General features: G+C 39.0%; 1 protein-coding gene across 1 annotated transcript in view; it reads right to left on the bottom strand.

Annotated features, from left to right (window-relative positions):
- The window catches only part of TRIO (trio Rho guanine nucleotide exchange factor), a 255,207-nt gene that overhangs the window by 173,282 nt on the left and 57,676 nt on the right, over positions 1-24,249 (bottom strand). The window contains exons 2-3 of the mRNA XM_080338767.1: positions 9,817-9,891; positions 3,308-3,422 (exon numbers count right to left, since the gene is read on the bottom strand). Coding sequence (XP_080194893.1) covers positions 3,308-3,422; positions 9,817-9,891 — 190 coding nt within the window. The remainder of the gene's footprint in view (positions 1-3,307; positions 3,423-9,816; positions 9,892-24,249) is intronic.

Raw genomic sequence — 24,249 nt, 5'->3', positions numbered from 1 at the left:
CACAACTTCAAATGCACCACACTGCCTAAACAAATATGGTCTCCCCAGCTAACCATCACATCCTCAGGTCTCACTGACATGTACAGCACATCACATGAACCTCTCGGGAAGCTTCTCTCACCCCCCTGCCAAACTCCTTGTAGGTGGTGGCTTTCCACCCGTTGCTGATTTGATAATTTGCCTTTACCTCCTCTTTCATTTTCATTGTTTATATTCACAATGATTCATCTTCCAGTCCTGTTTCTCCTTCACCTTACACAAACATTAAAAAAATGTTTACTCAAGCAGCAATATGTAATTCATTTACAACTGACTCTTCAGAACACAGGTACACTTTACTGATGTCAATATTCATGCCTTTCTAATGACTGATGGAATCCTTTAAAAGACAGAATATGGTATACTGTTCTCACCCACCACTTCTGCAACTTTTATTAAACTGTCTTGCATCTAGTCCCATATTACCTGAGAGTTAAAGAGTGTTACTCTGTAGAGGGGGGAAAAAACCTCTTTATTGACAATACCTTCTGCAACAGGATCGATTTGTGGATAGTTAATGGATAAGAAAGCATTTTACAGCTGTGAAGAAAACCGCATCAACTCAATTCTGCAAAAATTGAACTCAGTTTTGCCATCCAAAAGTTGACAGACCTTACACTTCTCTGGCAACTCTTCTGAGAATGGCAGATTTAATTTATTTTCATCAATACCTCTTGTACATTTAGTGCTTCCCACTGATCAAAAGCAGCAATCGCCACCAACACCAGAAATTCTGATTTTGTTCCAGTAGAATTTGCTACACGACCTTGTAAACATGGAAAGGGAAAACATTTCAATACCAATGTGTCATAGCAAATGAACTATCAAAAGGGATCAAATGTCCATTATTTGAGTATATGAGTCATTCTCAGGGATGTGATTAATGCAAATGCAATTCTGCAATTCACATGGTAAGGTTTGCAGAGTGTCCGAGAAGTAGGGAAGCTTCACTGGCATACTTTAGCCTGTCTCATTGGTCACACTGTGGAAAGATGAGTTGAATTATGATTGATGCAGGAGAGCACAAGAGTTTCTGAAAGACATGGTTATAAAGTTTCCTCAAAAGAGGAGGTTTTTTTTTTTAAAGTTGATTAAAAAAAATTATAAATAAATAAGGAGTTTATCAAGGTAAGTGCTATTTGTCCCACATGCCCATAGGAAAGCCAAAAATGGCAAAGGTAGCAGGAAAATACACTAAAATTGACTAGCCTGGAATACACATAGGCTACAATGTACAATTTCCTCATCATGGTGAAAACGTTTTCTAACAGCCTCACAGGATTACAGGACAAAAACCAACTACTGTTTTAAAGATACATTCATTATTGAAAGGCTGCACGGTATTATACAAGCGCTGCTCAGCCCACCCCCATCCTACCACACAAGCTGACCATGTGTGAGGAGTACTTGCCATTAATTCATGTGAGGCACACATCTACTGGGGGGGTACAATGCAGCCCCTCATCATGTGATACGATATAGACATGTCCTCCTGTCATGTCACCCCATCATCTGACAAAAGATGAATCCCTTTTGGGCAAGGATCACACTAATTATTCTGGGATGCTTTAGTCAGCCAAGGTCATCTGTTAGAACCTGAACTACATTAATACCTGGTCCAGTCAGCACTGAAGATTTAAATTTAGCAATATTTTAAAATTAAATAAATTGTTAAATTAGTAAAATTGTGAGACTGAATCACCGTGAAGTGTTTAGATCTCTTGCCAAACAACCAATACGTCTGAATCTTCAGCTACCTAGAGTAACAGTACTGCAGTAACTAACCGACAGTCCAACTGTTTGGGGCTCTTTTTGCTAAATAAGAAGTCACAATTGGTACAAGTTGCATGACCAGTCCCTAAAATTTGACTTGTATGAAAGCAAGTCTTGCTTTTAATAAAGCTCCCTTTATTCTAAAAGCTTTGCCATGCTTACAGAAAAATAAAAACCTGCACTAACTTTCTTTTTATTTTAAATCTATTGATGCTAATCTAACATACACCTTTTGCTAGGGAACCACAATATTTTGCCAGATTACCTCTAGAAAAATCTCTTGGGCATATTTTGATGCATATTTATCTATTAATAATAACTTCTCTAGTATCTTGAACCTCTAGAGGGCTAGAATACATATCAAACATTCAAATGTGAAGCTGAATTACTTCAGAGGTAAAAATCTCAAGACTTCTTCCCCTCCTCCTTCCTCTTTCTCTGCAAAATCCCGCACTTAACAGACAAACAACAAAACAAAACAAAGAGAGAATACTAAACACTCTTACACGTTAAAATGAAATAAAGACCAGAATCACTGAATTACCAACAATTGCTCTTAGGAAAGGCCATGCATAATCTGAATTACATGTCTTTAAGTTATATTTATGAAAGCACTTTTTCAATCTGAAACTGATGTCTGATTACATCAGATGCAAAGAAGAGTGCCTACAAATTAACACATAACAGAAATATGGAAGATATGGCATTCAGGGATGTTGTCCAAGAGATTTTTTTTTCAACTATGATGACAACTGCTCCTTGAGGTTATAGGCAAACATGTTGAAGAACAGCCTGAGTCGCTCCAGTCTGCAACAAATGTTACCAGATGCTGAGACAGACTTAAAATGAAGTTCTTAAGATAATTTTTGTCCCACATTCAGTTTCTACTAGGACAAAACAGTTTTATGTGAACAAACATTTTATATAAATATTTATATATATACAAACACATGGGTGCTGGATTTGACTTCTGCCTATTTACTTCAACAGCATATTGTAATTCACAGCTTAAACTGTTGCTAATACGATAACATCAATGCTTTCACACACCCCTCCATAGGTTTACCTGAGATCTGTACAAGCAATTTCACATATCTCTCTCCTGGTTAATTCCTGTGCTAAACTGAGACACTAAAACTTATCTAACACAAATAACAGGAATGTTGTGCTGACCTCAGTCCACACAGGGCATATTATGAATGATGACCAGCAAGTTTCTAATTATTGATGTACTGAAGGCCTTCGAGGTGTATTTGCATTCTTCACCATAGTGGCAGCAATATGGCACAGCAGTGCCATTTCCATGACACAAACTACTTCCAGCTAAAACACAACAGCCATTCTGCTAACAGACCTTCTTCTACAAGCCAGAGTAGTTATTTAGGTCTTTTCCAAAAAAAGGAGCCTGAAAACAATAACTGACAGAATCAGGTACACTGCAACATAATCCATTTTGGTTTATAGCTCCAGAGCTGATCAAGTGACCATCACTTACCTGGGAATACACGCTAGGTAGGAAATTAGTCTTCTAAGGTCTTCTTGCCGTATTCTATCATGATTACTACGAGCTGGAAACGTTAGAATGGGACCTCCACGCTTATCTCTGCCACCTGAAAAATTTAAGAAAAAAAAGTTTAAAAACCTCACAGCATAACATCATTCTGGTTTGCAAAACCAGTCTTCAGAATGTTTTTGGAAAACTCGAGTCCTACACTGTTGCGTGAATATCCACTTAAAAAAAATAAATTATTCCAAGTGAAATGTCAACATGGACATTTAGAGACCAGTTTAAAATTGCATTTTGGAAGTATCAATAAGCAGATAGTCACAACTCCTACAATAAGGAAGCATCTGTCAAAAAAATTGTCATAAAGAATAACCATGGCATTATACTTGCACATTACAGTCCCACCGAAGCTTGACTGGCAGCGTAACATCTCCAGCAACAGTGCTTTGTTACGTGTTTAACATTCGTTAATCAGCAGTTGTACAGATCAAACTTAAATATATAGTTATGCTACTTCGTAGGCAAGTACTTAGAGGATACTTAGTGTTACCTTCATTACTGCACAGAGTTTAGGTGTAGAGTATTTCACACCCCAATACATATTCAAGGTGAGTGGGTGGATACTAATTAAGCATTTCATTTGTATTTTCAGCCTGTTCCGATGTGCAGATTCTGACTTAACAGATTATAGTTTTTAATTTTGTTAGCAATGAAAAGCAAGGAATTTGAATCCACTCACTATGTAGGCAAAAAAATCTGAGTGGTTCCACTAGAACATATTCATCTTATTTGTTAAATTGAACAGACTTACTCTAGATGAACATCCACATATGATTTTATATCTAACCTGTTGATAGTGACAAAATAATGTTATTACAACTAAATGTTAAATTCAAGTCAGCAGGCTGCCTTTATCAACTTTTGTATTTGTATTTGCAGACACATTCCTACAAGCTAAATCTCACATATATGCTCTCAACCACAGATGTGTGGACTGTTTGCTCCTGTCCCACGGAAATGCAGAAAAACAGTTTTCTCTGTCCTGAATGATTTTTCATTGTAAATCAGCTCCTCATTGTAATACCATGCTACTGAACAAAGTTTTAAAAGAATATATTCAAAAGGAAGGCGAAAAGCTAATGAACAAAACCAGTCACTCAAAAATTGATCACTGTCCTCCCCAACACTGTCTGTGTGTGCTTGCTAGAAACACTGGCTGGCAGGGTCTCCAGGGACTGTCTACATTGGACATGTTCCCCGTGAAGCACCAAATGAAACTCAAAAAAGGCAAAAGTAGCTTGGAATTTCTGTCAAACTGCAATGCCAGAAACATAAACTTCAAAGGAAATTCATATTCTTATATTCCATGACCCTCTTAAGTATGACATGAGATGAAAAACAACTGAGTTGTCTCATTCTAATGGAGAGACGCAAGTCTGGCTCTGACCACCCTGACCCACTTGCCAAACAGAGAGCTTTGAGGTTTTTTACCTAGCAAGTGACGTGATAAAAACAAGACAGAAGCCCCAAGAGAGAGGAAGGATAAATCGCAAGACTGGAAGCCCAAGAGCCCAGGCCTATGCTTAACACCAGAGTGATCTCTGGGCTCTGAAGCTCCCAAATGCAGCTGGAAGTTTGGTGCAGCCCTTCATGCTCTTCTCAGCCACCAGCTACAGATGTAAAAAAGCAATTTAGGTTTCAATTAGCAAACACTACTATTTAACCTCCTAGAAAAAGCGCTCAATTGCTCAGGGTGAAAACTCTTCTCTCAAAAGCAGCAGCTAGCAGGGAAGAATATAGGTTGAATCGTCTTTTAACGTTCTCAAAGCGTTTTAAATAAATGCCTTGTTACACACAGTCACCTGGGATCAGTCCTCCAGGCCTTCCCCAAACAGCAACTCCTATATCATGTGATTTTCCAACATGACAAAGGAACGAAACCTGTATTTTTTATGTCATTTTGGATGCCACTTCAGTTGGCTCCCAGCTCCACATATATCACAGAGAAAATGCATTTCCAAAGTATGCTTCTTACATTTCTGACAAATTGTATTCTGAATTTTTTTTTAATGTTGGAAACAAAACCTGTCATACAAATTTCAGGTATAGATGAGTACTGAAGGAACAAAACCTTGATTTTTGGTGAAAAAAAAAAAATGCTGTCCAGTTGTATGCCAGATACCAAAATTGTAAGTATTATGCAAAAAGGTCCAAAGACTTATCTTTTTACTGAAAGCTTTATGAGGCCTTTTCCAATAAATAACTCTCATTTCCTTTGTTCCTGCTGCTCCTGTGTCATACACAAACAGGAATGTTAAAAGCAACAATGTCTGAGGCATCAGGTGGGAATTTCCTGTCTCACAATCATCTTTATTCAACTCCACTCTCCATTTGACTTGATTTAACAAAACCATATTAAGCTGCTACTATCATTGGTGAGACTTCCATTTTAACCCCTTTCCTTTTATACATCCCCCCCCCCCCCCCCAATACTGAGATATTATTTCTGTTTTTATTTATGCCAAGATGTGTCATATGAGTAGCTGATCCAACTCCCGAGTCACCCACCATGAATCACTTCTCTCTGGTGCATACCCCAAACTTCAGTCTTGTCAATGGTCTCCAAACAGCACCAAAAAATCCAACATGCTGAGTAGTGCATTTTTTTTTCAGGAATTGCCCTTTTACCCAGTCTCAAAGTACTTAAGTAAAGCTAAACAGTGGGCTTTTACGGCATGTTTGAAAAGCAGAACAAGTTATCAAGTGCTGTTTCTCATATGAAACCAAGATGATTGCACCTGGTAAGAAAATGCTACTCTTTGTATAAAGTTGTGTGGAGAGGTAACAGTATCTGTACCTCAACAGACTTATTTAACACTGAACCAAAAAAATTGCATACCAGACTCCATCCGTACTCCATGGTTACAACTTCAGTAGGCTTTTCTATTTCAGGTGGTTAGACACCTAATACTCAAGCAGAAGTAGCATCTCAGGAAGGGCTTAGGACATATCTACGGCAGAAATAGTCTGGTGCTGGAATCAGGAGCAGCATGCAGGCAGAAAAGCTGCAATAGCCTGGTGGAGCCAGGAGTCCTAGAATTTCCAGCAGCTCCTTCACTGACGACTTCAGATTCAAACTTCTCATACAACCACAGAATAATCACAGAATAGCCCAGGCTGAAAGAGACCTTGAAAGATTATCTGGTCCAACCTTTCATGGGAAAGGGAGCCTGGATGAGATTATCAGCATCCTGTCCAATTGCATCTTCAAAACCTTCAGTGATGAGGACTTCCACCTTGTCCCCAAGGAAGTTATTCCAGTAAAGGATTGTTATCACTGTAAAAAATTTCTTATCTTCTATTGAAATGAAACTTCTCCTGGTGCAGTTTGTACTCGTTGCCCCTTGTCTTCTCCATGTGGCTCCCTGTGAAGAGAGAGCTTCCATCCTCCTTGCAGCTGCCCTTGGAGTCCTGGAATACTGTGATGAAGTACTCCCTGAGTCTTCTCCAGGGAGAAAAGGCCTAACTCCTCCAGTCTTTCCTCAGAAGGCAGGTTCTCCAGCCCTTTGATCATCTTCATAGTTCTCCTGTCGACCTTCTCCAGTCTGCCTGCATCATTCTCGAAACATAGGGACCAGAACTGGACACAGTACTCCACATGTGGCCTGAAAAGCACTGAGCGGGACAATCACATCTCTTTCTCTGCTAGTGATGCTCCCGTGGATGCAGCCCAGGATCTGATTTACCTTTGCTGCTGCAGCAGCACACTCCCAACTTAGGTTCATATTTTTGTCCACCAGGAACCCCAGGTCCCTTTCAGTAAGGCTGTTCCTCACCACACAGACCCTAGACTGTCCTGTGCTCTTCTGTTATCGTCACCCAGGTGCAGGACTCTGCATTTGTCTCTGTTAAACTCCATACTCTTCTTGCTAGCCCACTCTTCCAGTCTGTCCAGGTCTCTCTGTAAGACAGCTCACCTTTGTATCTACATCTCACAATAAGCTGGTCTCAAGAAGTGCTTAATAAAGTCTTGTGCAAAGATCAGTGTCTCTAGTATTCTAAAAATACAAGTATGAATATACTGCTATACAGCCCATACTTACTCATTTGATTCAGAAAAGGAAGGTCTCAGCAGAGAAAAGACTAGCAAAGCAAACTGAGAATCTCAAACACTCTATGATATTTTTTTTTCAGACTGTGTTATTCACGTAACTTTCCTGCTCTATAAAAAAAGAACCATTTCTTTGCACTATTGATTGTCATACTTCACTTCTACTTGAGAAGGTACTTGATTATCAACAATGAACACGTTGTAACAACTCTAACAGAACTCCAATACAAATGAGGAAGAGAAAAAATACAAAAATATAGTGATGTTTCTGGATGCCTAAGACTTAATTGGACTATTAGAGTTTTTTGTAGAGATAACTGAGTTACCTTTAGATATGAGATTCAGTACAGATATCTCAAATATATTTGTCCTACTTCTAAAGACTTACAAATACATTGAAAGCATCTCTGTCAGTAATCCAACAGTGTTCTTTACTTTCGTGTTCTCAGGTATAAAGCTTGACAGTTCTAATTCAACAATGGTTGTTGTGGCTTGTTTGATGGCTTTTTGTTATCACTTGTATTGCTAATGTGTCTCATTTCATTTGAGCATCACTTGCAAAGGAAACATGAAGCTATGGGTTTTGACAGGTCAGTTCCAGCCAGCCCTGCTGCCCACAGCTGTTTGCTCCATTCTTCTGTCAGAAGTTGCTACCTTCACTCGGGCAAGCTGGCAACCACTTCTTCGTGCCTGGACCACATCTGCTCTGGATCATAATCCATCATCTCCCCTTAAATTTATCTTCATCTTTCATTTGGCCCACTTCACTTGCACTGAATTAATAGCTTTTGAGAATGCCATATGCTTACAAATTAACATTAGAGAACACCTATCATCTTTCAGATCCCTTCTAAGGGGTCTAAACTAAGCTCTAGACAACCTGGAAATTGAGAGGTTTTGGAATGGAAACTGACTACATCTTCATTAAGTGACATAGAGCAAGGTCCAAAAAAGAGTAATGAGGGATTGAAATATCATGCTTAACTCCCTTTTCTTCTTTCCCTCTGAAAATACAGTTTTAAGCAAGCTTTCACCACCACTACAATTCATAAGCAGAAGAACTGGCAGTTCAACACTACCAGGGAAACTGGCTCTGGTCAGTCTTATGTCATTCATTACAGCTGTCAGAACCTTCTTAAAAAATAATAAAAAAAATAATAATAAAAAAACCCCATATTTTGTGCTTTACACCTCTACTTGTCTCAGCAGAGCGGACAGGATAAAGTACTGTGAACTGCACATACACACACTGTACTTGCAAGCATCTGCCTCCATGCAGAGAAAAAAAAAATTTAAAAAATCACTAAAGAATACAATATCAGTGATCGGTTTCTATGTTTTCATGTTTACAGATAAGAGCTTTATTTTTGGAGTTCTTGACAAATTATTTATCAAAAAAATCCCTCCTTTCATATCTGAGACTGTCCTCTAAATCTGACACTAAGATTACGGCAAAGAGAATAATGTTGTTTAATCCCAACAGATTTGGCAATACTTCAGAAAGTCACACCCAAAATGCAGTTCACAAAAATATGCAGCTCAGCCATGATTCCATCAAGTAAAGTTACTTATCAAGTTATAGAATACGTTATAGTATTAATCCATCTAAACCCCACTTCTAAATCCTTTGCTATTCCTCCTGAAGTAACAAACCAACTTCCAGGTGTATGCTGGAGATAGCTAAAATTAGGTGCTAACTCATTTCACCATGAAGATATTAAGTGTGCTTCAAAGGACATGCTCTGCTTCAGATGGGTCAGTAACAATGTCATCTCTGTAAAACTCTACAGCAGAAGAACCCGAAATATGGAATATTACTATGGTACAGCAGGTTGTTTTAAACTATGTTGTTGGCTATGTAGGGCAGACAGGATACAACTGGGATGACAACAAGTAGTATGTTCCACATTCCACAAAACATGTACCTGCTTTACTACAGATCCTTTCACAATGCTCACGTAATCACAGAATCACAGAATGTCAGGGATTGGAAGGGACCTCGAAAGATCATCCAGTCCGATCCCCCTGCCGGAGCAGGAACACCTAGATGAGGCTACACAGGAATGTGTCCAGGCAGGTTTTGAATGTCTCCAAAGAAGGAGACTCCACAACTCTCCTGGGCAGCCTGTTCCAGTGCTCTGTCACCCTCACTGAGAAGTTGTTTCTTCTCAAATTTAAGTGGAACCTCTCGTGTTCCAGTTTGCACCCACTACTCCTTGTCTTACCACTGGTCATCACCGAGAAGAGCCTGGTTCCATCCAAAAGGAACAGGTGCTACGCTAGCTTTCCATTACTTTTGTAATGATATTTAAAGTATTTAAAAGACCATTTTATATGTGACTAACAACACAGTTACGCATTCCACAACAGAAGAAAATAACTGTACCTGAAAGGTATGCAACTTTCTCCTTTAAAATTGGCAATACTTCCATAGCCTTCATTTCATCATTTTTGCGAAACCCTGAAAAAAGGAAAAGACAAGGTAGTTAGTTAGAAATTCAGAAAAGCTCAGCTTCTACATTTAATGAATGCACTGTATAACATTTACATTTGGAACATAATTTGAATTTTCTGACTATGAGAATTAAGATAACCTTACAGTAAAAGGTTGCAAAAAAAATAAACTAAACTTCTAAAATGTATTAACGAACAAACCATTGTTTTGATTAACTTCACAAAAGCAGCATGGTCTTTTAGCAAGCCTTTGTAGAAAACAGGATACTGGAATTATCCTTTTTCATCAGTAAACAAAAACTGTCAGTTGAATCCTATTGCTTTTGGATATTCCAAATTCCACTTTCACTTTTTGTTCCCGCAGAAAGGAGTAAATCAAGCTAATAAGAATAGGTACCTTCAGAACAATTACCAGTCAAAAAAACCCCCACAAACCAACAAAAAAAAAAATCACCCCAGAAATTCCCAAATGCCAAAACCACACCACAAAAAAAGACCCACCAAAAAACCCCAACACTACGAACATGTAACCTTCCTCACATCGCTTCTGTAAGCAGAATTAGGAGATAAAGCTCCCAATCGTGTCTTTTCTGCTGCCTGACAGGAGCAGTGCTTTGTAACAGAGCACATTTTGTCAGGCTAACTTCATAGACCCATGGAGTTTGAGGTGGTCCCCACGGTGAGTGATTACAGTCTGTCGCAGAGCAGCACGCCACCAGCATCTCCCTCCTCTCTACTTCCATTACATTTCTGTGGCCAGATTCTGAACTCCTCCCTTCTTTAATAAGGGAGAGTTAGGCAGCATTTTATTTATGACCTTATATTCCACATTCACACCTGTGGAATACAGAATTGGTCCCTTTTGGGCCAATCTTGTTCATCTTACAAAAAACGTGTGATTTTGTACCCACACTTGAACTCTCTATACGATCCTTCCCAGGCTCTTTGGATTCATGTGCTTTTTTCAAAATGCCATTTCTGAGGAAAGTACCTCTTTTGGGGTAAGAGGAAACACTTACTTCTCTATCACTGCTGAATCCCAGAAGTGCTGTTAAGTAAGACAGTCCAAATAACCTGATACAGCACAGTAGTTGTGTTCCTTAAAAGCAACACTTTGAGCTATTCGGAATGTAAAATAAGCTTCTTAATTATTTATAGTTTCAGGGAAATCATACAAGAGCAAGCTCTGGTGTACATTTGGCAGACTTTTCTAAAAAATAATGGTTTTCCTCTGTGCAAAAGGGTCACAATCCCTCTAGAGATGGCAGCAGCAGCTGTCATTGATGGCCATCAGGGAGGCCATCATTTCTCTTCCTCCTCACAAATATCCAACATGTTTCATATCCTCTGGTTTCAGGCTCTGAGCTTCAAGGAAAGAGCTGTGTAATTAAGGTATAAAACCTGAAGGTATCTTACTACTGTCTTCAAGTAACATACGTATGTAAATATGGGCATCATATGTGTAAATTACATTACAGGTTCTCTACTTCAGCCAGGAATACTGAGACTTCTGTGCCACTACAGTATCTAGTTATGGGCACTGCCCTTCAAAACGGACCCAGGAAACACCAAACAGAACACTCAGGGGACAAAGATGGCAAGCTGTTCATGTGTCATGGGCTATGAGGAAGGACTAAATGGAATGACACTGTTTAGTCTGAAGAACTAAGGGGAGTCACGGTAGCAGTCCTCAAAACATGTAACGAGTCTAGTGGTGGCAAAAGTAAGCCAGCTAGAATTTACTTTAGAGGTTTACTTTAGATGGTAGGAAGTTTTGTAAAGGAAAGAACTGTGAAGCAGCACTCAGGATTGTCTGTGGAAAACTAGAGACTAACCACAAGTGTTTAAAAATGCTTTTAGACAAATGCCTGTGAGCACAAGCCTCTCCAGTTCACTGTAACTGAAGTGTTCAACCAGGACATTGTCTCAGCACCCACAGATTGCAAACAAAAGAAAACTAAACAAATCCTCTTCCAGCCATTGCCTAGTTCCCCATTTTCCCATGAACACCATAAACAAACCCCCAATTTTATATGCGTTCTCAGAAAGGCTAGACCAGGAAAACTAGTTCCTTGGGTAACCATGCTGCATGGAGGGTTTCTACACAATGGACAATATTTTGCAATTACACAACAACTCCAGACCAGCAAAGCAGTAGAGAGACACAGATATTTCTTGTGCATTTGCCCACAGACTTTCTGGAGTCTAAAACAGCTCCAAAGGAACTTCTTGCATTATTCCTTCCTCCAGAGTACTGACTATGGGTTATCAACCTTTTACTGAAACTGCCTACAGTTTTGTTCCTCCTAAATTTTCATTCAGTATGGATTTAAACAAGACTTCCAGAAAAAAAATCTTGGGCTTACATAACCCATCTAAAAAAACAGCAAACACCTTTTCTCACCTTAAAATATTTGGGCTTCAGTTGACTGCTAAGGCATACAGGCACACTTCCAGAATTGTTGTTGGGTTATTTTTTTAAATGTGCTTTGAGCTACCCACCATAAGCTTAATGCCAAATTAGCACGCTCAGCTTTCATATCAACCATGGCAATTCCGTTTCTTTACAGTAAATTTTGAGGTAGAAAACACTTTCTCCTCACCTAAAAAGCATGCAGAAACTAGTGCTCCACTTTGCTGTCTATCTTAGCTCAAAATTACTCAAGACACTGATGTTACTGCAACTTCCTTGCTCAGATTTCTAAGCCCTTAAACTGCTTCACCCCAGATGATATGGAGTAGCTGCACATTCTACTTTGCCTGTGGCATGTAAGAAGCGAGAAACATTTAGCTAACATTTCTTTGACTATTAAGGGGCTGCTCAAGGTAAACACCCTAGCAAATACGTTAGTGCTTGGCTCATGTCCTGGATCTGCATATCCGTAAGGCTGACTGCCTTGGATTATCATATTCCTGCTGCTATAAACAGCCTATTTTTATTCCAGTTCTGCAGTGTTAAAGCTTAACTGAAAGGCTGTGGGGATTACAATTGATGGAAGAATGCTGGGGAGCAAAGAGGGTGAATGCAGCAAGAAAGTATTATATTTGTATCTTCAACAGAGCAACAACAAAAGAAAAAAACTGCAATATAAGCAGGTCTTAAGGGCTTGGGGTAGGTCCTCCCCCCTTTTTTAAAGCCTCTACACCACAAAATATTTGCAATTATGAGGATTTCATTTAAAAAAAAAAGGGGGGAGGGGGGAACACACACAACACATTTACCGCACTCAAATGAAATGCCATAAATATCTGCACCAATCTCTCCCGACACAGCTCAGCAGCCTCCGCGCCAGCCGGCTGCATCACATGTTCCTGGGGGTGATGTCATCCTTACCCAGGCGTGCGGCTGCAGCTCCCGCCGTCGCAGCCAGCGCCCGCAGCCCCCTCGACCTCACCGCCGCAGAGGGGCTGGGGACGCCGGACTCGGTGACAGCAGCACGGCCGTCTCGGTGGCACAACCTGAGCCTGCACAGCTTGGGCTTTCATTGCTGCGCCACGGGCTTCTCTTTTGAAAGCATGATGTACATGCACATACAGCAATGTATTTGTGATGTTCCTTTCACTATCCAGTTCACCTATTACGGCTTTTTAATTTAAAAAATGTGAATTTTAATAATAAATCCTATGCTAGTATCTTTTAAAGATAATTTTAGTCTTTAATGGGAAAACCCCTCTTGACATTTTTAATGACAATTAATGGAATACTCATTTTACAGCTTCACATTTTTAATAGGAAGCATACATATGCCCTTCTGTTGTCTCATACATCTTACAGACACTTTTCCCTAACTACCAGGCAGGAGGGAACCTCAGATTATGCTAATTAATATTCAACTTTAGCAGATTAACTAACACACAACTAAGTAGTCCATTTCAATTTAGGAGATTCTTTTGCCCCCCATGAAGCTTTCAGGATTACACAATCCCCTGAGTTACAGCAATAAAGCCTTCTAATAAAACAGTCTGTTATCATAGAGCAGTTATTGAAGTGTTGTATCACACAATTAAAGATGTTTAAAACATGCAAACAAGAAGGAAGCAAAAGAATATCAAATAGACTTCTTATACAGATGTGTACACTGGAAAATTAAGAAGTCTTTCCCACAAATACACCACCTCCTCTTTGCCCCCACAACTTCAGAGCCAGAAGACACCATCAGGCAGTTAATTTAATTGCCTACACTGATCCTTTTTTTCATGATGTATGAAGTTAAGATATTTTGCTGCAACATAGTAATCTACTCAAGCTGAAAGACCCATGAAGAGATGGCATTCCCGGGTAGAGTTATGACCCCTCGGAGATTTCCAAGAGCCTTTAACCAAATGGCCAGGATGGCCCCCCTCACTTCGGCTGCAAGCATCCCCAAATCCCATGGTGAGCATCTGGCTGCAGAGCTGCACATATGCCTGCCCTGGAGACTGGAGCGTAGCCCAGCATAAAGGAGACACCTTTTGCCTGGAAATCAGAGTGTTCTGCTACTCCCCTGGGTACCCAACTTGCTGAAACTTCCCACAGGCACTGAAATACTGAGCAAGTCACCTTTAGAGCAGTAACAGAAACTGTGTACCCTGTTTGGCAGTTCAACCATCCAGGCCAAATGCTTTACTAGTCTAAGGCTGAGGTGTCCTTAAGACACAAGGAACGAGGTAACTGTTTATCACCTTGTGCTGCAATGATCAGTAACTAGTCAGCCACACAATTAAGAGGTGCACATAAAATTGCCTTAAACCCATCTTTCAAGCTAATGATTTGATGACAGAACTGTAATAAAAAACAATGTTGGAAACAGCTTCCCCAAAGATGCATTGCTGCCTCAGGAACACAGAAGTCTTTGTTACTTTGAAGGTATCTTCAGTGATGTGCACTGTTCAGTTGTCGCAACACAGATTACAGAAACAGAAATTAAGACACCAAAAAGACTCAGAAATTGAGGCTAAAAGCAACATCTCTTTGCTAAGGGGCTGACAAAGCACTCATTCACTGCTGTTTACGCACAACTGTCTAGAAACTTTTCTGAAACATAGCTAGAAAAACACAAAAAAATGGAATGCTCTCATCTTGAAAACTCACACCTTTAAGAATGAAACTGCTTTTCACTTTGCAACATAAAACCAAGATCTTTTCACAGGCATGAACAAAAAAAAAGCCAACTCAACCCAGAATATGTCAATACTTTAGGCTCTCTTCAGACTTCAGAAGAATGACTCCATGTATCATGTCATCAACAGTAATCAAGCACCTCATCTGCCAAGCTGTTAATCTCTACCTCTTCTTTGACAGAAATCCCATCCCAAACCAGAGGAACCTCTTTCAGCAAGTTATTTTCCAACCGAGTACCATCTTTGTTTCAAAGGACCTGCTCTGGTAGGCTTCTGCTCAAAAATCCACATGCCACACTAAGTTGTGTGGGAATGGAAGTAAAAAACAAAACAAAAACCAAAACCAAAAACCCCACCACATAGAAAATGCAATAGCGGCACTCAGAACTGCTACTTCAATGCCACAGTTCAGGCAATCAGGGAGTTAGGTACTCATCAGACTGATCGAGCTTAGTCATAAGTGGAAATAAATATTTCCTAGAAGATAAAACAACTTCCATGCAGGAGGTTAAGACACCACTTCCTAGCAAAGCAACAGCTTCTTGCATCTAGGTAAGTCAGCAGGAGCTGTGAACCATTCTGCATAACTCCTTTCATCCACTGGTTCCTTTGTCAGAACTGTAGCTAGTCAACTTTTAAGCAAAAAGAATACAAGATGTTGCTGTCTTAAGCACTTCCTCTATTTCACAGAATGCATGATACCAAGAAGACAACTCTGAAACTGGAGCTATTGCTCCCTTTCATTACAAAGCACTTCTAGCTACATTTCAAGAGAAATTGACTTCTTGTTACTTAAGTAAAAAGAGGAAAAGAAAAAAAAAATAAAAGAAGGAATAAAGAAGTTCAAATATAATAAAATTCCTGCATTATTAGGCTGATTAAGGTTTCATTATTTGCCCTTCCTCTCCCGTATTACAGGACGGTGACATTGATTTTTAAACCCTGAAAATTCATAGGTTCATTCAAATCTGTTTATCAGTTAACAACTGTATATTGGAAATCTCAACTGCAAGAAGTTAATTTATACACTGCCTCCCGTGTTTTTTCAGGTGTTCAGAAAGAGAAAGAGAACACAAAGTAGGTTCCTATTCTCCCATTTTGCCATGAAGATGTTTTTAAAATAGGACTGTGGGCAAATCTCTAAAAATGGTATTATTCCACGAAAAATAATTTTAAGCAAGATATGAGGAGCAGCCATTGTGAAGCCTTTTACATCCTTGCTCTGAAGTAACTACACAGAAATCAGAACATTTAAGTCAGTAGAATCATTTGATTTTTTCCTTCAATGAGATTTGGAAAAAATGATTGCTGAACTCCACAAGTTCTTGGGTTTACAAATGAAATGAGACTACTGAGGTAAAGGTGAGAAAGAAAACTGAACTTTCATAAAGCAGAAAATGGAAAAAAAAAAGCACTAATTGAGAATACAACACCAAGGGCTGGCAAAAGGAAGCAAAATCTAACTACAGTTAGTGCACGTATGGGATTACTGATAGCTTTTCTTGATTTTAAAAGTATTTTAAGTGCCAATTTCAATTTTATGGTAGGCTTAACTATAAATTCAAATTTTTGTATGCAAGTAAAGGATTCATTGAGCAAACAGAACTGTCAATTCACCAACTGCAGTGTTATCACTTCTCATTATAGACATTGCCTATGTTCGTTGCTGCTCAGCAATCTCACACCATCTTTCACATTCCAAGAAAGCAAGAGAACTCAGGGAAATTATGGCAAAGACTGCAATTCTTTTCTCTTCTCTGAAGCTTCATGAACTTCCAGATGACCAGTTTCAAAAGGTATAATAGCAATTCATCTGAGGAACACTCACTTTTACGTATGCCTGTCATGGCATCTTTAAGACCGTGCATCTTTTCAGGAACTAATGAGGAACTATCAGCAATTTTTTTAAATGACATACAGATCACTGGGCAACATTGGTAACCTTGGCATTCATCATTTCTCCATTCATATTTTCTAGGTCCAGATTCTAAAGCCTCCAGGTGACTCACACAAGGACATGGCTTAGAGGTATATAATCAAAGGGGCATGATTTCAGTGTTGTTCCAGCAGCCATACTCATGATCTTGAGAAAAGGATTTGTTGTAGATAACAGCTATTCATTTAACATTAAGAACCCAGTCCTGAATTCAAAGCAATTCCAGGAGTATGATGTGAGTAAGCTTCTGACTTCCTCCAGCTCTGATCAGGCTCAAGATCCACTCGTCAGGAAACATTACACCTTCAATCCATCCCTTTAATCACAACAGCTCAAAGAAATGTCCTTCCCTTTCCTGTTTTGCTTCACATCCTATGCAGATCCTATGCATGCAGCGGGGAATTGCACTGTATCAGTACTGAGCTGGTATGCAGTGCTATCACATGGCAACTCAGACCTCACAGAAGGAGACAGCTTAGAAACTGCCTTGAAGTAAGAAAATGAGATTCACTAGAAAGTTACTAGCTCTTTAAGACACTTCCAGTTTTGGGCATTTTTGCTAAGAGAGGTTTTTTTAAATCATTTTTAACAGCTCTGGGGTTTGCTCCGACATCTGTTTGTAAATTACAGGGAGCACAAATCACGTAGACAGAGGTGTGACAAGAAAAGGCTACTAGTGTAGCTAACAGCAAATACTCAAGCAGGACCAAATTCACTCACTGAGCGACCACCCTTTTCCTGGAAGCTTACATACTCATCTGTTCCTCAGGGCAATTAGCAGGAAACTGGCTACCTCAGGTGTACTGCAAAACTTACTGATGAGCTGCCTTAAGAATGTAAGTTCAAGAAAACTCCAAATCCTAAATCTCTCTAAAATAAAATTTGCAGATTTTTAACAATCAGGTAACAGGAACCTTTGAGTTATCCATATTTTGTAGTGAGGTCCTTTCCAAGCAGAATTACCCTTTGATCCTAGGAAATGTGAAAGCCAGAAGTACAAACATCCATTTTTCAATTGAAATTTAAGATGAGGCAATCAAAACCTGACCAGTTTCTTCCCTTTGAAGTGAAGGGAACTGTGTTCTTAAATTTGTCTGTCCATTGGGGAAGTACAATCCGTTCCTTCTGTCTTACCGATAATGTTGGGAGTTCACTTGTTTTGGTGGGAGCTGCTCATCCATCTCTAAGCACTGTAGTACTCAAATTCACTGTCCTGCTGAGGTGGCAAACCTTTTTGTGGTGGTGTTCAAACACAGCAGCAGCAGACTGCTCTCACTGCAGCCAGACGTTTCCCCTTTCGACTATTGCTACAGACACTCATGGCTTGAGGGGTCTAGACTGTCAGTGCTATCAGGAAGGTACCGAGTCTCCTATAAAAGGATGGTTTAACATGCGGTTGTTTTAACAACAAGGTCTGTAAGCAATTTTCCTTATTTTTCTGTTCAAAACACAGACTGAGTGAGAGGTGGTAGCTTCTAAATTCTGTGCAGCAACAGCTGGAACATACATTTTAGATCATGTCCTTTGGCTCTTGTTCCAAACCACCATCTGGAGAAATCTCTTTCCACACTGAAATTGATGAAGACTACAGCAAGGGCAGTCAAAATAAGCAAGTTAAAACAGATTGAAAATTGTCCTGCATTGTTTTATCCTGAGCAACAAAAGGAAGAACCATTTCCATCAGCCCTGAAATCAACCAAAAATACCAAAAACCAGATTACATATTCCTCAGAGGAAACGCCTTTTTACAGCATGAAGTATTGCTTTTGGGCTTCCTATCATTTACAGACTCCAAGATTAGGTATTTACTAGTTTTATTTTTTCTTTCCTTCACCTTTTTTTTTTTTTTTTTTTTTTTTTTTAAATATGCACACATTTTCACAACACTTTCAGCACCTCATGGAGATTCATATGCAAAAATTAGGCTAGGTTACATTCATACTTGGAGACATTGGTACTTAAACAACTGGTTTTTGTTGAATATTCCCTTCCTCTCCTCTCTTGCTTTTTTTGCACGACATTTTATATTCCTTCTGTGGCAAAAGTAGCAGTTTGCAACAAGATGTATGTCAAATAACTTGATTTGTGCACAGTGCTCATTCCTTCAAATTCCTGTTTTATTAGTTTGCAGCTGTAAGGAGCTTGAGCTCTAAAAGCACTGAGACACAGGCAATGCAGGGTGAATCCAAGTTTCTCTGCTACATTACAGTGCACACACAAAAGATCAACATGAGGAGGAAGAGGGAGATGCTTTTCTTCATCCTGCATCACAAAAACAGTCAAGTTCATATTGATTCAAACAACAGAGAAAAAGAATCATCTGCAGCTTGTTTAATACAGCCCTTAGCTTCAGATGTGTAGCTGTTAGAAGCATTTAGAGGGAGGCAACTGAAGTTTTACACCACAGCTTCTCCCTGCTCTCCTTTTTTATCCTTTTACTGGACTGATTTAAGTTACTGATTAATTTATGCTACTGGTTAGAATGAACCAATTCTTAAAAAAACAAAAATAAAACAACACCAAAAAAAACCCCACAAAAAATCAGGAGTCCACAGGGGAATTAAAGCTTGGGTATTTCACTTATAATACGTGAGTGGTTGCTAACAGCAACCTGCCTCCCTCCCTGCCTTTAAAAGGGAGAGCAAGATTAGCATGAAATGCCAAAAGAGACATCCAATACCCACTTCATTTGCTCAAGAATTACATTAGAAATTATGGCTTACATTACTCTGAGCAGGTGCATACGTATTCTTAACACACATGTCGTGTTAATTAAAAATACAGCCTTAAGACAATAGAAGGCAAAGAAAGTGAAGCAGCAATCGCTCTACTGAGACAAAAAGGAGCCCTGTGCGGGCTGGGCAGCGGGGCAGTGGTGCAGTGTGGCTGGATCTGCATGCAAGGGGGTGACAGCGCGGCTCCCGCAGCAGCAGCAGCGCACACATTACATCACCAGCTTTGTGCAGGGCTGAGCCATCGCTCAGCCCACAGGAGCGCTGCCACTCGCTGCATCCCCAGCTCCATCCCCCAAACCTGACGGAGGCAGAAATATGAGCGATCTCAAGTCACACAAACCTTTCTCTCTCCACCCTGCTGAAAATCCTCCCCATTTGATCCCTCTAGTAAATTTGATTAGAAACAAAAGACCTTTACCACGTTTTGCTTTGCAAATGGATTTCGACTCTATAATCAACAGAGAGGATTTTGCAGATTGTCATGTCTAAGAAAGGGAGGTTTCATTCTTCATTTATCAAATTCGTTCTAGAAGATTATTTCCTTCAGATGACAAAGGCAAGTAGCCTGAATCTCATTAGATCTACACTGAACACAGCTACTGAAGTACACAAATTTAACCTAAATCAAGGCTGGGTGTTCTCCGTGAACTCCATTTATGCAGCTCCTTCTATGTTACTGTAATGAGAACAAGATTAACATCTTGCCTTCTCTTTCATCCATTCCTGTAAATGGATACACGTAACTATAAATGCAGCACGTGCACTTTCACAACTCTGGTGAGAAGCATACCCCCAAAAGTCAGCACTCAAAAACAGGGAAGAATTTCTCATCAACTCACCTCAAGTCATGAGTAAATAAGCTTCAAACTCATCTTTATTATGGATATGTAGCATATGCAATACTGAGACAGATGAGACAAAGCAAGCAGCTCCTAATGCTGTTTAGGGCACAAGTCTGTAGACAGAATGTTTGAAAAGCATTCAGATATCCAATTGTTCGTTGCTTAAATATTTGTATGCGGACTGCAAGAATTGATAACTATTAAAATAGTGTCAAATATTTTTGGAAACAACAGTTACTTGAAGTAGAGGCACTGCATTATATTCACAAGTGTGCTAATCTAGTTCCGTTTCAATTTAAAACAAACAAACAAAGCCCCCATTTGAAACCTTCCACATTTTACAGACCAAAAAAAAAAGCAGCAATTTAAACCTGCCTGCAGCTTACCACTTCCTACTACTTACCAGCACAACAAATCCAGTCTAACAAGTACTTGTTGAGTTCCCACTATTTCATGCTCAAACTTTTAACATAAAATCTATGGACCCAGTTGCACACATCAAAATCAGAAAGTACAGATGGTTACTGTTCTGTTAGCACAAGCATGAGGTATTCACTCATCAGCTTTATTCTTCTGCCTTCTAGAATGTGGAGAATACAAAGATCTTATATGCCAAAACTATCCAGGCACCCATCTCTGTAACACTACCTGCAAAATACCACCACCAGAAAATGTTTTTTCCATGTTATTTTATTTCAGTAGATGGCATTCATCACATGGGCATGTTATAGCACCTCTGATCCATGCCTTTAAAGAATATGCTCAGACTTAGAAAGTGTTATTTAGTATGGTATAGATACTATGTGATATTATCTGCAGATCAGGATAATGACAATGATTCAAGCACTGCAAGTTATAATATTTTAATTAAGTTCACGAAAAACAGCCTTATTTAAGTTCAATTAAAATGGGTTTGTTGATCTCCTACAACACTGACTCACTCTACACAAAATCCTAAATGCATGTGATTTCCTGGAGAAGTTCTTTGAGACAACAATAGGAGCTAACATTTTAATTGCATTAAAAAGCAGCAATGCACTTTGGCACGTATATAAATGCATTACTTCAGAAGTCTACAATGTATTTTAAAAGCACTAAGAAAGATTTAACAAGGCCTCCACCTTTGTCTTTTCAGTTCCTGACATGATTAAAGATACACAAGCTGTCTCTGAAGATTTTAAACTCTAAAACCAATTAGCAGTCCATAGATGTACTTCTAAATGACCTGACAAGCTTAGTTACAAATATTACCTTATGTAGAGTACAACGGTAACAAATGTGAAATTCAATTTTTCTTTAGCTGTTTTCACCTTTATTTTATTATTTCCCCTTCTCCTCTTATACTATCTCATCAGGTTAAAACACAAGTTTATGGCAATAGTGCAGCATAGCAACAGTTGAAACATTATTTAGTTTGGCAAATATTTTTTATTTTTACACATTATTAAATGAGAAGCACTCTCTGCTGAAGCACTATTGGTATAGAGCCATTTTTTGTTGTAGACAAGTCACGCAGCAGCATTCTTACTTGCTTTCAAGCTCCTGTACTCCAACATCTCACTCAAACTGCCAAAATCTCATAACTACTATTATTTAACAAACAAACAAAAAAAATCCTGAGAAATTAAGTCATAACAGGGGTTTACTGAGTCTTTTTATTCAGGCAGCTATTGAAAGCTTGAACATGAAGCAGTATCACATTCTTGTCCAGCACAAGTCATTCAGATATTTGAAAGCATACAGACAGGTAATGGGTATGTACTAGCCTCAGCACAGTGCGTTGAATATAACATTGTGTTATGGAGCATCCAGTTAGAAGACCGTAACTTCTCTCTAAATAAACTTTCCCAAAAGTTTTGATAGCTGATACATCACAGCAGCCTCCCCTCATGCTTCCCTAACTAAGCACAATTGTGTGTGACCAGCATCTCCCTGGATATTCAATATACAAGAACTTTCTTACTAAGTCCTTTATGCACACAGTTTTCCTGTTATGCTTCATCGCCATTACCACTCCATCAACCTTGCTCCTGCTAATGACAGTTCAGTTCATTGGCACTATTTCAACTACAAGAGCAATAAAAGTAGAGGGAACATTTTACTTACTATGCATTTACTCTTCACTACATTTATCAAGAGGACTACTCCTCTCCAGAAGTTACTTACCAGAACTTGAAGTACACGTACATCAGTTTGAGATGCCTAAAGACCCTTTCAAAAGATGCTTTGAACCAGTACAATTTTGTTCTCATGAGAACCAGAAGAAAGGCTTAGACCATTGCCACATACAACTCAATTGTATACAAACTTATTCCAGTTAGCTCAAATCAGTACATTTCCAATTTCAACTTAGTTTTGTATTTGGTAACTTAGCACCAAACACAAACTCTATGGCTTGTAACTCTTCAAAGAAGAAACTACAAGCAAGCCAGCAAGATACATTTATGTCCGAACACTAATACTGTTAGCAACAACTAAGTTTCCCTGATTTCAAAGCAGACTAAAAACCGTACTACCATCTCAACACCTGGGGAAAACAAACAAAGTATCTGAGACTCACAAAAATCAAAATTTTGAACTAACAGGCTATACTCTGTCACTTATGCTTGAAATAACAATACGTATGGATGATGCTAAGGATCCAAGTTACCACACCATAACACAGCATCTCTACTTGCCTTCTTGATAGCTTTGTTATTATTGTTTTATAAAGAAAGTTAATCGAATAATCAAAATCAAAGCTAAAGTTTATTTAAATACATGAGAAAATACCTTGAATGAGTCCAAAATGTTTCTCAGACAGGGCCAATATCAGAAGCTTAAGTTGCCTACCAAAGCAGCCTGTCACTGGCAGATGTGAGATAATCCCATCCTTACAGAAGGCCTGCTTTTGACCTCTTTGGGTAATTGATTGCCATTACAATCACTTTTCAAATTACTATTCTCACATCCTTATTTGTTGAAATGTCATTCTTCAAGCTCTTGGCTCAGTGACTTTCTGTGGATATAAGCTCCTGGGCCCCATCAGATCTTTCTGATCTTTCCAATTTAGAGCATACCATTCCACATTAAATCTATTGGTATTTAAAAATTCGATTTCTCACAAAAAATTCCAACTAAATGTGACAGTCAAGCTTATTGGGATTTCCTTACTTTGTTGAATTAAGGTTTGCAATAGCTGATGATTCTGAGCAACAGCCCATCACCTCCACTGAATATTTGTTTACCAATATCCAAAACTGAATCACTCTTAGATTACAATTAGAGCAAGAACTGATAAAGAGCCTCTAGATAGGAAGCAAAAGCTTCCAGTTTGCTTCTATTTTACCAGTTCAGCCTGGTGTTATTTGTTAGTACCCACCAACTGATTATGACTGAATTAAAGGCTTAAATTTACCAGGCATTGTAACTCCTTCCATCAAACATATTAATGCAATATGATACAGTTAGGGTAGGGAGGAAGTAACTATTTGTAGTCAGTGTACTAGCCATAAAGGTCTAGAGGAAAGTTACTTATATTTTTCCAAAAAGGAGATACTCCACTATTAAGCGTTAAGCCTTAATCAAAATGCTAACTCAGAAGTCAGCTATGAAACTATGATATTCTAATTTTTTAGTACAGACATCTGTACAAACAGTTATTGACAGGCCATTAAATGGTTGTGGTGGGTGTACATGGGTGCACACATGCACTAGTGCACAGCAAAAGCCAAGGAATGGGTTCTGTCAAGTTCCAAGCAACTGCACTATCA

This window comes from Nesoenas mayeri, assembly GCF_963082525.1.
Source record: "Nesoenas mayeri genome assembly, chromosome: 2".
Taxonomy (NCBI): domain Eukaryota; kingdom Metazoa; phylum Chordata; class Aves; order Columbiformes; family Columbidae; genus Nesoenas; species Nesoenas mayeri.
The sequence above is the reverse complement of the archived record's forward strand: the minus strand, read 5'-3'. Positions and strand labels throughout refer to the sequence as shown.